The sequence below is a fragment of the Cryptomeria japonica genome, chromosome 10 (assembly GCF_030272615.1).
Source record: "Cryptomeria japonica chromosome 10, Sugi_1.0, whole genome shotgun sequence".
NCBI classification, from domain to species: domain Eukaryota; kingdom Viridiplantae; phylum Streptophyta; class Pinopsida; order Cupressales; family Cupressaceae; genus Cryptomeria; species Cryptomeria japonica.
In genome coordinates, this window is record NC_081414.1 from 231,565,801 (window position 1) to 231,581,164 (window position 15,364).

A 15,364-nucleotide genomic window follows, 5' to 3' on the forward strand; every position below is an offset into this window, starting at 1 on the left:
CCACTATCTTCCCATCAACAAAATGACCTACAACCACAAAGATTATTTTCCATGACCTTGCAATGTCCCCTTCCTAAGCATCAGCTATTTCTAGAGGTTAGTCTATTACTTTGGTCCCCGTAGGCTAACATGGTGATTAGGGGACCCTCCTAAGGGTGTTCTATGGCTCTTCAACTGACCTTTCAAGTGCTTATTGCAGTATTCTTCAGCTCAGTGTCCCAGTCTATTTGTGTTATGCCTTCCTGGGATCATTCAGGATGCTTTGATACACACTTACTACTTTTAGTAAGTTACTTGGGCGTTTGGATCATACTTACTATTCATAGTAAATCACAGGATGATCAATGGGCATCATGGCTATATCTGGAAAGTTGGCAGGATTGGTCTCATGAATTGTTGTTGGCATTTATCAAGGTTTAACAATTTAATTTAATGTATTAAAGTCTTATCAAGCATTGACTTTAATAATATTATTCATATTAAATGACTTTATAATATGATGACATATAGGGGGTTAAAATGATTTTAAGTCATCTCATAAAGTAACTTTTTAATAAATCATAAAGTGGACGCCAACTATGGAGAATTTTAAAACAACAAAAAGCAAATAATTTAAATGATTAAAAAGCCAAGTGGGACGTGGGTTTTTGGAGAGATATAAAAGCTCATTTGAGAGTTTTTTATTTCATTCTTGTTTGCAAATTTCATGTGGACAGCTGAAGCAAGAGTTTTCTAGTTTGTGAAAGCCATATCTTTTTGAAGATGAAATCCCTCAAAGAGAACAGTGTTTGCACTTTGCAGGTGTGGAAGACCACCCAAGAGCACTCAATTTGATAATCTCATTCAAAGGTTATAATTGCACTTCATTGGATTCAAATTCAACAGTGTCTGATCAGAATTTCAAGAGATTGAAGGAGAGTAGATCAAAAGTTTTAAATTGCAGATTGGAGCCATTGGAGTCATCATTGTTGGCTGTACCATATCCAAATCAGGCTGTACCTTTCCTAAGGCCAACATGGGGGCTGAGAGTGCCATTTCAGATCATTTTCTGACTCTAAATCAGGCCACACCAGTTCTGATCAGCAGCCATCCATCAATCATCAGCAAAAATTATCTTCCAGTTGGATGTTTTGGAGTGTTGTGCTGCCTGGTAACCCTAGGCATTGAGTTGGGGTATGTTTAGAATTTAATTAAATGCAAATGATATTTCAGCTTGGTGAAATAATTTATCTCTTATTCAATCAATTTTCAACTTTCATTTCCATTATATGCAAAAATATTTAAAAAAATCAAAAATCGAAAAAGCACAAAAAATCAGATCAAACAAACTGTAAATGATATTCAAATCTATGTTCAAAATCTAAGGGTTCTAGATTTTGTCTCTCTTTTATTTTCTAAGAAGATATATTCAATACTTTACTTGTAGGTATATTCAATATTTTATTGCTATTTATTAATTACAACTTTCTTGTATTGCAGATGGCTGTATATAACATTAATGGATTTCGATATTTTCAACAGCACTTCATATGGCATATATATATGTGTGGAAAACTTTGATCAAGGCATGCCTTGACTGGGCATGTCTTTTGACATGCCCGATCAAGACATGTCTTGATTGTATTAATTAAATGCCGATTCATTACAAACTTGTTTACCGATACCAATCAGTGTTATTTCAAATGCTGATAATTATTGTTTTAACCCGGTAACAAATCGGTGCATTATTAAAGTGATAACTATGATAGTTATCATATGATAACATCGATCTGTGTTATCATACGATAACTATGATAGGCATAATTAATGCAATCACAGTATAAGAAATCAGGCTCGATGATAGGTTTGTAAATGCTGTTCAAGTGTCGATATATGCAATTTGATACTTGGAATCATGAAATACATATAAAGATGATTATAACAAGTTTATTCAGTCAAACTGGTTGATCAACATGAAGTCTACCATTTGTTTGTAATTTCATCGATAAGGTAGAAGATTGAATGAGAGATAAATGAAGTCTCTCATTCAATCATTCATCTGACCGACTTAGTTTCAACCAAAGAAACGGGACTCAGACTCGGCTCGGACTCGGCAAGGCCAACTCGGACTCGGACTCGGGACTCAGCGTCAGACTCGGCTCCAGACTCGACTGGACTCGGGATAGTGAAAAACTCAAGAAATTTAGAGATTTTTAAATATTTAAAACTTGTTTCAGACACCCTTTATTGAATACACCTTAAAGACACAATAACATCATCAAACTCGGCTCATTTGATTACATACACAAGTATACATCAATCACATAAGCATAAACGCAAATTGTAGCTGAAGAAAATAACAAACATAGATATATAAATATTGTCAAATGTATACAATATTACAAAACTCATGGAATAAAAAATCCATGTCATCATATGATCATCATCAAATGTTTCATACAAATACCAAAGGTAAATACAACTACAAGTCTATGGCTCAGAGGAGCTTGCACCCTCCGGCCCCAGCCCCCTACGAAGGCGTCTAAGGTAGGTCCTAGATGATTCGACTGCCATAGCCGCTCCCCGTGACACCATGCCATGCTCACCAAAATCAGGAACATCCGTGTCACTATCTGCCTCTGAATCTCCTGTCTGTGCTTGTGCTCTCCGCTCCTCCTCTGCCATGGCTACAATCTCAACCTCTATATCTACCTGGTCGATCCAATCAATGTCAAACTTGGAGGTTAAATTTTCTCTACTTCTATCGACACAGTTTCCCCCATATTTTTCGACAGGGGTTTGGGGGCAGCGCCCCCAAGGTGGGGTCAAGGGGCAGTGCCCCTTGCGTGCTCCCTGTCGCGATACAGGGCGAGGTCGAGGGGCAGCGCCCCGCAAGGCCAAAAAAACTTATTACAAGTCTGAATTAGGGTTTCTTTGAGAGTCTTCCTTAGGGCCTGGTTTTGCTCTTGTTGCTAATTGGGTCTTGCTTGGTGAGTGAGTATCATTCTTGAAGGTCCAAGCTAGGTCAAGTTGGTGAGTGATAAAGTCTGGAATGTCATCCTGATCTTCAAATGCCCTGAAATTTGGCTAAGTCTGGAATGTCCTGATCCTGAAATTTGACTAAGTCTGGAAAACTGAAGAATCCTCCAAAAACTAGATTTTGCAATATAACTCCTGGAGGCCCAAAACCACTCTCAAACATCCTGACAGTATATATGGAATATTCCATAAAATAATCCTGACGGAGAGACCAAAATGTCAAATTTCGCCCTTCAAAAAAAACTTATTACTTTTTAAAATGTTTTTTTTTGGTCATTTTATTAACTCAGCCAGTAGCCAAGTCTGGGGCTCAGGACTCGCCGAGTCTGGCGATTTTGAGCCAAAATCGCCAACTCGGCGAGTCTGGCGAGTTTACTCTCCAGACTCGGCCGAGTCCGAGTCCGAGCCCCTGGGACTCGTTTGGCCTGACTCGGACTCGGACTCGCCGAGTTTGGGCGATTTCGGGTGAGTCTCGTTTCTCTGGTTTCAACACTCCCTCTTAGCTATGGAAGATAAATGGAGAACTACTTAAACTTTGAAATAATCATCTAATTATATAGCATCACATTTCTCATGATGACCAATATGTCATATAGCACATGACAAGAGTAAATATCACATCATCTCGTGATAAAGAATGTTTCCTATCTCATGATAGGATGTATTACATGACCTCGTATTACAAATGATCATATCACATATGCTCGTGACATGATGTATCACATAACACGTGACACAGGAATATATCACATCATCTCGTGATATAGATATCACATAACACGTGATATCAGTATTGCATAACACGCAATACCTTGGATGTAAAATACTTGAGAATATTGAATTCTCTTATATCCAGGTTATGGTATGTGCACTGACATTACGTCACATAATGTCTACCATAACATATCATGGCACATCCATGAGTCAAGATGATATCAAGTCAGCATGATATCAACATTACAAGATCGTCACCTTATAATGTTCGATACAAGTGTTCATTATGAAAAAGATCGTCACCTCTTAGAAATGTACACAGAGGTTGGAGCTCATAAATTCATAACACGACAAAAGAAGTTTACACATTGAACATCTCATATATATTAGTACAGATTACAAAGCAAATTACAACTCAATCATACCAAGACCTTTCCTGAAGTGTTCAACTTTCACTCTGGATAGTGGTTTGGTAAGTATGTCTGTTGTCTGATCTCCTTTACTGATATACTGCAATTGAATCACATTCCTATCCACCATATCTCTCACATAGTGATAAGGAATCTCTATGTGTTTGGATCTATCATGAAATACTGGATTCACAGAGAGTTTTATACAACTCTAATTATCACAATGAATTATAGTAGGTTTCAGTGGCTCACCGAATAATCCCACAAGCAGTTTCCGGAGCCATACTGTTTCTCTTGCAGCCATGGAAGCTGCAATATATTCGGCCTCTGTAGAACTCTGAGCTACTGATGACTGTTTCCTGCTAATCCAAGATATCATGGATGAACCCAAACTGAAGCAGCATCCTGAGGTGCTTTTCCTGTCAGTCACACTTCCACCCAATCTGAATCAGTGAACCCATGAAGATCCAAATCAACTTTCTCATACTTGAGGCCATAATTAAGAGTACCTTGAAGGTATCTCATAATATGTTAAACAGCCATAAGATAGATCTCCTTAGGCTCACACATGAACTAGCTCAAGGCATTTACTGCATAACAGATATCAGGTCTAGTATTGACTAGGTACATCAAGGATCCAATCATCTGCCTGTAGAGAGTAGGATCTTCAAACGGGGAATTTGTTGCTGCCTCCTTTAGCTTGTGAAGATTTGTTTCCATGGGAGAAATCATGGGTCTGCAGACCATCATGCCAAATCTCTTCAATATGTCTAAGGTGTACTTCCCTTGATTAAGCACAATACTGTTAGAGTTTTTCCAAACTTCCAATCCAAGGAAGTAATGTAGAAGGCCTAAATTCTTCATATCAAACTCCTTTTCAAGGTCTTTCTTACATTGATCAATAAGGTGATCTTCTCCTGTAATCAAAAGATCATCAACATACAAGATCAATATCAACATATCACTTTTGATTCGTTTCAAATATAGATTTGGATTTGCATCATTCTTTGAGAATCCCAATCCCATGAGGTAGCTGTCAATTCTTTCATACTAGGCCCTGGGGGCTTGTTTCAGTCCATATAGGGACTTCTTTAATCTACACACATGTGATTCTGTATTGTGGATCTCAAACCCTTCTGGCTGCTCTAAGTAGACTTCCTCCTCAATTTTCTCATTCAGGAAAGCAGTCTTTACATCCATCTGATGGACTTTCCATCCTTTGGCTGCTGCAATGGCTAGTACTACTCTGTCTGAGGTGTATCTAGCAATTGGAGCGAATGTCTCATCATAGTCTATTCCCTCTTTCTGTGAGAACCCTCTAGCTACAAATCTGGCTTTATGTTTCTCTATGCTACCATCTGCAGCATGTTTGAATTTGAATAGCCACTTGGATGAAACAACAGATTTTCCTTTTGGTCTAGGAACAATTTCCCAAACATCATTGTTTAAGATGGATTGATATTCCTCTGACATGGCATCTTTCCATACTTGATGTTTAAGTGCTTCTGATACATTAGAAGGTTCTGATTTGGAGAGATCATTCATTAAGGCTACATAGCTAGTAAATCTTTGGGGCCTCTTACTTTCTCTAAAAGTCCCTGAAGGAGCTGCAAAATTCCTTGCATCTTCCACTGTTTTGTGAACCCATAGTGGTCTTTTCTTAGGGTTTTCCTGGGGTGGAATCCGAACTTCATTCTCATTCTCTTCTAAATACTCCCTCTGAACCTCAGGAACAGGATCCTCTTCTAGGTCTGAAGATGGAGCATAAGTTTCTGACTCAATAGAGTATCTAGCCCTTTTGAAGGCTATGTCTTCTTCAAATATTACATCTCTACTAAGTTCAATATTACTATGTCTAGGTACAAATACCCTATAGGCTTTAGAAGTTTCACTATACCCAACAAAGATCCCATTTCTTCCAGAAGGTTCTAGTTTTGTTCTTTTCTCTTTGGGTGTATGAATATAAACAGGGCATCTGAATATCCTGAAGTGAGTGATATCCGGTTTTATTCCAGTGAAAACTTCTTCAGGGGTTTTGTCTTCATTGTGGGAGTGAGGACATCTATTTTGTATGTATACAGCAATGTTGGAGGCTTCTGCCCAAAGATGAGTTTCTAAATTTTGATCAAGGAGCATGGCTTTAGTTGCTTCTACAATAGTTCTATTCTTTCTCTCAGCAACCCCATTTTGTTAGGGCTTGTAAGGAACAGTGAACTCCCTCTTAATCCCAACTTCTTTACAGAATTCCCTAAATATGTCTGAGGTGTATTCCCTCCCATTATCAATTCTTAGGGTTTTTATTTTCTTTCTTGAAGAGTTTTCAGAGAGGGATTTGAATTCCTTAAATCTCTTGAGGATCTCTTCAGATTCTTTACGTTTAAGAAAGTAGATCCACGTCTCCCTGGAGAAGTCATCAATAACTATTACATAATATAGAAACCCTCCTAATGAAGGTACGGACATGGGCCAACATAGGTCTGAGTGAACTAGTTCTAAGACATTGCTTGTTTTACTAGAACTATTTTGAAAGGAACTCTTAGTATTCTTGCCTAGGGCACACCCCTTACATGTACCTGAATGGTATTGTTTCAACTTAGGTAAACCAATGACTAACTTTTCCATTGAAGATAGAGCACGAAAGTTTAAATGTCCTAATCTTCTATGCCAAATTTCATTACAATCTGCAATCTCATGAAGTAGAGCTAGGTTGGGTTCAGTACATACCTCATACAAATAGCCTTTCCTATGCCCTATGGTTATAGCCTTTTTGATAGAAGAATTCTTTGGCCATGCCAGCACTTTGCTATTCATGAAGGTTACTCTATACCCATCATCTTCAAGTGTAGATACAGAGACTAGGTTCCTCTTGATGCCTGGAACGAAAAGAACTCCAATGAGTTGGAGAGACATGCCTAACTTCAACTTAATGGTGCAAGTACCAACGCCTTTCACTGGATGTGCAGAGTCGTCACCAATAGTTACTTCTTCATCAATCTCTTCTAACATGGAATCCAATAGTTCTCTATACCCTGTAATGTGTCTTGAAGACCCACTGTCTATGATCCATGTGTTAGATTTGTTGGATACTTGGTTAGAGAGAGCATAGTAGAATACATATTTCTCAGAATCATGCTCTTCCCTATTCTTTTTCACTTTTGCAAATGTAGCTTGTTGTTTAATTCTATTTGGACATCTTGCTACATAGTGCCCATATTGATCACATCTAAAGCATTGAATATGGGAAACATCTTTCTTAGATGAACCTTTCTCACGGTGGTTCTTCCTCTTCTTGAAGTGTTTCTTCTTCCTTTTCTTGTGGGATTTCACATTTAGGACATGGAGATCTTCATCTATGTTCTTCTGTTTGATCCCTTTCTTGTTTATTCTTGACTCTTCTTGAAGACAATTTGATCTTAGCCAGTCAAAGTCTGGATATTTATCCCTTGCACTAATGCCTTGAACGAATGTTTCCCATGTACTAGGCAAACCATCCAGAGCAATAAGTGTTAGCTCTTTGCTTTGGATCTCATATCCAAGTGTTGCCAATTCATCCCTTAGTGTTGATATTCTCATAAAGTATGCATTGATTGATTCTCCTTTATTCATACTTATATGATTAATTTCCCTCTTTAGAGCCAAGGTTCTACTTGCATTGTTTATTTCGAATGTGCTTTCGAGTGATTTGAACATATGGTAAGCAATCTCATGTTTTGTCAGGATTGGCATAATATGATTTCTACTCTATCAACTATGATATTCATAGCCTTTTCATTCCCTTCAATCCATGCCGATTTGTCGGGGCCATTCTCTGGTTCTTTGGATTCATCTTTTATAAAAGACTTAACTTTATTTTCTCTTAGGATCATTTTTATTCTGAATTTCCATGCTGAGAAATTATCTCCCCCTTCAAGTCTATCCTCAAATCTGATAGTATTGGCCATGGAGAAATCTGATGTTTATAACCTTTGATTCGAACTTCTCAAATTTGAATGCCTCAAGTTCTTCCTACCGTGGCTCTGATACCATGTAAATGATAATCAAATCTATGTTCAAAATCTAAGGGTTATAGATTTTGTCTCTCTTTTGTTTTCTAAGAAGACATATTCAATATTTTACTTGTAGGTATATTCAATATTTTATTGCTATTTATTAATTACAACTTTCTTGTATTGCAGATGGCTGTATATAACATTACTGGATTTCGATATTTTCAACAGCACTTCATATGGCATATATATATGTGGAAAACTTTGATCAAGGCATGCCTTGACCGGGCATGTCTCTTGACATGCCTGATCAAGACATGTCTTGATTGTATTAATTAAATGCCGATTCATAACAAACTTGTTTACCGATACCAATCAGTGTTATTTCAAATGCTGATAATTATTGTTTTAACCCGATAACAAATCGGTGCATTATTAATGCGATAACCATGATAGATAACATTGATCTGTGTTATCATACGATAACTATGATAGGCATAATTAATGCGATCTGATAAACACGATCACAGCATAAAAATACGATCATAACACGATCGATGATAGGTTTGTAAATGCTATTCAAGTGTCGATATATGCAATTCGATACTTGGAATCATGAAATACATATAAAGATGATTATAACAAGTTTATTCAATCAACCTGATTGATCAACATGAAGTCTACCGTTTGTTTGTAATTTCATCGATAAGGTAGATGATTGAATGAGAGATAAATGAAGTCTCTCATTCAATCATTTATCTGACAGACGCTATTTAGTTTCAACACAAACTTCAAAAAACAAATATCCAGATCAGGGTGGGATATTTCAATGGTATCAAAGCACAAGTTTTTTCTGCTAGCCTGTTGGGTTGTGGTGCTTGTGGTCTTCAATTGAATGTTATATTTTCTGTGATTATCAGTTTCAGTGGCTTGGTTTCAAAATCATGTCTACAACTGAGAAATCTATATTTGAGTTAATGCAAGAACTCTCTAATCTAGTGAAGGATCCAGACCTAAACATGAGAAGTTCATAGCAAATCATTCAGATGGAGAAGGTGCATTGACACATGACTTTGTGACAATGCCACAAGATGTCACTTTGGTCATACATGCAGCTACAGTGGATAAAGTTGTGCATGAAGGAAATAACATAACAACCTTCTTGAATACACCTCTAAAGTTTTCCAATGAAGTTGTTGACACTATACAAAAGTTAGTGTAGATGAGATCATTAATTCACCTTCAGATGATGGGCTTGTTGAAGGAAAAAATGATGGATTTATCAAAACAGCTAACAATGATGATTTTTTTATCTCATTATAGTGATGGAATTGATTTTATTCTTGAGAGTAAAACTGATTTATCCTTGCATGCAGCTGATTTATCCTTGTATCCTAGATCAAAATCCTTTTATAGGCACATTTAGAGACTATGACACACACCTTTACATTGAAGGGAAAATTTTGACTAAAAAAAGATGCTTAGTATTGGCACATGCCTATACATTAGTTTTTACATTATTGAAAATTTGCCTCCTTTGCATCAACATGCATTCGATCTTCTAGGCACACCTACTACTGAAAAATCCTTTGCCTTTTACTATGGTGTGTACTGCATTCCTGAGACATACCTAAAATAAAAGAACTTGATCTAAGTGACCAATGCATGTCTTTTTACGCCATGCCTTTAAGCTCCAAGCACATGCATGAATGACATTTCAAACCCTATTCAATGGTCCTTCAGTGAAAAACAGTGTGAACCTTCTTCATTTGAGTGCATACCTGCACCTAGAGGATGCACTTGTCTTCATGACCTCTACCATTTCAGATTTTGGAAGCCTCTTTCTTCCATCAAGACAGATGCCTTCAGAAGTCTCCTTCATGATCTTGCGAAATACTTAGAAAAGGCAAAAAGATAACTAGATGATGCAGATTGTAGAAGATTTGGTCATGACCTTGTCAGAATACAGCAGACTCAGTTTTAAAACATGATTTGATATAAAAGTTTCATATAGGTACAACAGGGCAGATTCATCAACCTTGCAAATTGGCACCTAAACTTTCATGCAATGTTCATCTAGTACAATAGTATCATTATCTGGAATTATGTTGTCTTTCTCATCGACATTCACTTTATCTATGCCCTTTTTAGCAGCTATACTGTTCCTCTTTCTGTTGAATGTTTGCAATGGGCTGTTGCTAACCTTGAGGCACTTGTATTGACAATAGGGGAGAGATCCATATATAGATTTTGCAACGGGTCTTAAGCTTCTCTCGATCCTCAAGATGGAAGCAATTTTATTTCCCCGTGTGGAAATATCAGGTCTGAAAAAACCTTTTGAATGTGACACAAAAAAATGCAAACATATGACCCAGTCGATTACCTAGGACCTATTGAAGGAGCAAAACAATGTCACAACTGCACTCCTTATTTGAAAATCATTACATAAAGGTGTCACCTGCCGAGAACCCATTGTACTGAATCCTAGAAGAGAATTTGTATATCCCGTCTAATAGGCCGGGAAATCATCCAGTTTTATACTGTATTGTATATCCTGTTATAAGCTTAGAGGAATTTTGAATAATGATGAAACCACACAAACAAGGCATATTCAACATGATTAATTAAAAATTAACTAAAGGAGGCTACTAAACCTGAATATGGTTTCTTAAGAATATACAACCGAAATTCCAATAACAATTCATGTTTGAATGGCAAAACAAATCCAGTTCTTGCAACATTGCTCCTACATACATTAACAGTTATTATTATATGACTAGACAATAGAAGCAAGCACCCCTAAATTCATGAATAATCGAATGATCTTTATCCCTGTTCACATTGACTACAAAATAAAAAAAGTCAACACAATAATCAGATGAAACGGGTAAGCAAAATATAGTAAAAAGAAATTATTTCATACCCAAAACTTTGCTCAGAATTTCTTCAGCAGTAAAATCAATGGCAAACCATCCTGTGATATTTTTTCCATTAACCATATAAGTATTTTTCCGATCCTTAAAAATATCTGCAATATTTGTACTGTTCTCCAGACTTAGATCTGTGCGGCATATGTTTCCACCATCTTGGGTTAATTGTAGATCACAGAAGAATACAACATTGGGAAGGCTATTATTCAATGCCACTTGATACGCAGAAGATGTGTGATCAGGAAAAAGTCCTGACAGTCCACCCCGAGCTATGACTACAGGTTCTTGACCTGCACCATGGAAGAATTTGTTAGCATCCAGATGATAGTAATTAGAGTTCCTCCCCCTGGCAAGAAAAGAGATAAAAAAGTAACTTCCAAAACATTATTAAAAATGTGTCAAACTAGAGCATGACCTCAACTCCAAATAAGGCATTCAAAATGGTGATGGTTAACCTGATATGAGGAGAATTTCATAAATCTTAAAATCTAAGCACAGACCAAAGGTAATATAATTTGAAGCAAATGGTACCATTACACAATCACACCAAAAATTTGAAGAGGTTGAATTGTCCTAAAAAAGAGCTCAATACAGGCTTCTCCTACCATTTTGTCTAACAGGATTACTGACTAAAATTGAAATGTAGTGCATGCAAAAACGGAAAATGATTGGACCAATCTTAAAGAGATCAAACAGGTTTCCCTTGTACATATTTACATAGAATATAAAATGAGAAGCACGAAAAAAATAATAGGAAAGCTCTTCAAGATGGACCAAAATCAATTATGAATGGTAAAGTTACAAAGACAACAACCTACCCTTAAATATTTCAATGGTGGTCCTCCATAGGTAACATAGGGAGCATGCCTGCTGACCTTTAACCTTGATCATTATCAATGGCAAATTCTCCATCTCATTACCAAACTATGATACACTAGTCTTCCTGTTGGTCAAACTTTATATTTCATTTGTGGGTCTTTCTTCAAGTTAGTGCTGAGCACAGCTAACCCTTATTGAAAAAGGAATTTACATCAACACATCACACCAAATGGCACTCCAAATGCTAGCATCATCTACTTGTCCATTTTCTGGCATAATTACTAAGATATAAATTGTATAAATACACCCTGGCTTATATTCGTAATGTAATAACTTGCTCCCAATTAGATATAGAAAGTATATTCCGACGGTTTTAATTTTTTGAGCAGGTGTGCCAGTCCTCCTTGTTAATAATGTCAATCATCAACACTTACAATGCCAGTGTTAAGACTTCCACACCTACAAAAAGTCTACTGCATGCAATTTTATCAAGGTTATTCCTTCAATTTGTTAAATTCTCTCAAAACTTTGAAATCCATCTTTTAACAAACTTGCAAGTGGTCATAGTACATTGTTGAAGTTGAATGACAAAGAGGCCACCAGTGATCAATTCTTGCAGAAAACCACAGCCCAACACCAAATGCCCCTTATTATCCATGCACTAGACATCAACAAGAAGTTTATTCTACAACAAAAAAGTTTTAACACGCCTTGAAAATTAAAAGCATTGAAGGTTCTGCTTTCAATTATCACAAGCTGGGCTTAATGTAAAAATATCTCTTTGAACATATTAAGGAACCAAGCCCAACTCCATGTCTACAATGAGATGCTACACACTTTACCCCAAAGTTTTTGACAACTGTGGATCTTTAGCAGCCAGACAAGAATTGACAGGCGCCAATTATTAGCAACATGTTATTATTGTTTGTATCCAATTTTTCGATTCAACCCCATGTCAAGGGATTGATTAAGGCTAGCTTCATCCACTTAATAATGTATGGAGAAAACGTTATGTGCAGGTTTGTCTAGAAGTCACAAAACTGTTCTTTTTATTTGTTTATTGCAAGCAGAGTGACCCTGTTGTGACCTTTTCACACATCACCCCATTGCAAATGGGGACCCCCCCTGTTTTCGCTTTTAAGGGTTTTGCCTTGGCATCGCAACCGCTAATCACCAGTCTTTTTGCAATGAGTAGAGTTTTTAGATGGTCATCAAGTCAATTAGGGAAATAATCATCACAACAGTGTCTTGACGCCATCAATGTGCCTAAGGACCCCGAAGGACAAAAAATGCAATCAATTTGGACAACTTTCTATTTTTGGAAAGTTTTGCTTTTTTCCTTTTTCTAGGAGGTTTTGTTTTTGGCACTTTGAGCACGATCCCCAGAGTGGCTATTTTTAGAAAGTGTTTTCCTATTTTTTAGGGGAATCTTGCTTTTTCTATTTTTGGAAAGGGGGTCTAGGGTTTGCTCAATTGGCTCAAAATTTTGGTGAAAATGATTGAAAATCTTGTTCAAAATTCAAGTTTGATTCGAAAGGGCATCAACTTCCTAAAATTGTGGAGGTTCAAATGGATTTGAAAGCATGATAAGAGAGAAATTTCATGAGATACTAATTTTGGTGAAGTGTGGAGAATGATTTTATGAAATCTGGTCATCATGAGGAAAATATTTCTTGAAGTCTGCCGAAACTAGGAAAGGTTTTCTCCAAGTCCGCCTTGGCAAGGATGAGAAAGTTGTGAAGTCTAATGTGCATGAGGAAAATAATTCTCCAAGCCCACCCTGCCTTGGAAAATGTGATCAGCAAGTAAGGAAAGTTTTTTGCCAAGTCCGCCCATCATGAGGAACAAGTTTGTTGAACTCCGCCATGAGTTAGGAAAGAATCTCTCAAACTCCAATTTGCCTTGGGAAAGAAACCACCAACTCCACCTTGAAAGAGGAAAGATTTTGCTAAAGTCTGCCCAGCCTTGGAGGAATTAATTGCTAAGTTTGATCAGCAAAGTAAGGAAAAGAATCCATGAAGTCTGCCTAGAGTAAGGAAATTTTTTTATGAACTCCGCCCAAGGAAAGAAAATATTTCTTGAAGTCCGATGTAAATGAGGAAAGATTTTCTTAAACTCCACTTTGAGCAAGGAAAGAAATCTATCAACTTCGCCCAGCAGCTAGGAAAGTTTCTCACAAAGTCCGCCATGCTGAGGAAAAGAAATTACAAAGTCCGCCTTAGAAAGGAATGGTTTTGTTGAAGTTCGCTTTGATAAGGAAAAGATTCTACAAAGTCCGATTTTGGACAAAGATGGAAAGTTTTGAAATTTGGAAAACAAAAGATTTCATCAAAATTAAAGTTAGAAAGTTTTAAAGATTTGAAAAGGGAAAGATACAGTTCGATTCATGAACTCAACTGAACTGAAAATAGAAACTTTCTCAGAAGACTAAACTCAACTCAGATCGAAATCAGAGATTGCTCAAAGAACTGAGTTCAACTGAAATTCAAAAATAGAAACTTTCTCAATGGACTGAAATTGACAAGGAAACAAGATCATTTACTGAATGACTAAGTTCAACGAATGGGATGAAAATGGAAACAAGCTAAGTTCGAATTTGGAAGAGTTGATTGTGTTTCTAATTGCAGAATTCGAACTCTTTATGAGTTTTTACTTATAATGAATCTTTCATTCATTTCAACATTTCGAGTATGGAGAGCAAGACACTTAAAGAGAAGATTATACCAGGTTTCTCTAAAGCATTTTCAGAGCTTCAAGAACAGTTCAAATAATTTTCTAAGGCATTTGCAAGAGGAAGAAGTGAGGATTTTCAGATCAAGCATTCTTTCAACCTCTTTCTTATTTAAATTCTGAAGGTAACAGGGATATTCAAGGCAGATTTGTCCAGTTTTTTCCATCTGACTTTCAAATTTTGATGAAGTTTTCATGGAAAATGGAGTTGGTTTTCACAGCTTAGTTTATTTTTCAGTCATTTTCCAAATATCCAAATCTGATTTTGACATTCATTTCATGAATTTTGGGACTAAATTATTCATTCTCAGACCAAATTCAGTCCCAAAACCTTCAAATCAAATTGAGTTTCTCAGAGTTTTTCTTATTTTTTAGATTTCTAAGTGAATGCAACTTGTTGAAAGCTAAAAGTGTTGAGAAATTGGAAAACTCAGAGCACACTTGGTCATCAAAACTTCGAAATTCCAATTGCCTTAGGCAACATTGGAATCCGCCTAAGGGCCTGGTCCCTCCTCTAGCGTGTAGGGCTGGGCCCTATACCTCACGGCACATCTTTAAGAACCCCACGCTACTCCACGCCACATGCAAAGGTCCAACCCTATAAACGATGCATTTCGGATTAAAGGGAAAATAATATAAATTAAAGGATAAGCCGACATATATGGACAATGCACCATATAAATAAAGATACTTCTCACCTCAATTATACACATTCATCTTTCATTTTATTCTATGCGAAATATATATATGTTTGCCA

At 36.7% G+C, this 15,364-nt stretch overlaps 1 protein-coding gene across 1 annotated transcript in view; it reads right to left on the minus strand.

The window, feature by feature from the left end:
* Nucleotides 1-15,364, minus strand: part of LOC131077795 (glycerophosphodiester phosphodiesterase GDPDL7) — a 136,708-nt gene that overhangs the window by 85,860 nt on the left and 35,484 nt on the right. Inside the window, exon 2 of the mRNA XM_058015347.2 lies at nt 11,052-11,348. Coding sequence (XP_057871330.2) covers nt 11,052-11,348 — 297 coding nt within the window. The remainder of the gene's footprint in view (nt 1-11,051; nt 11,349-15,364) is intronic.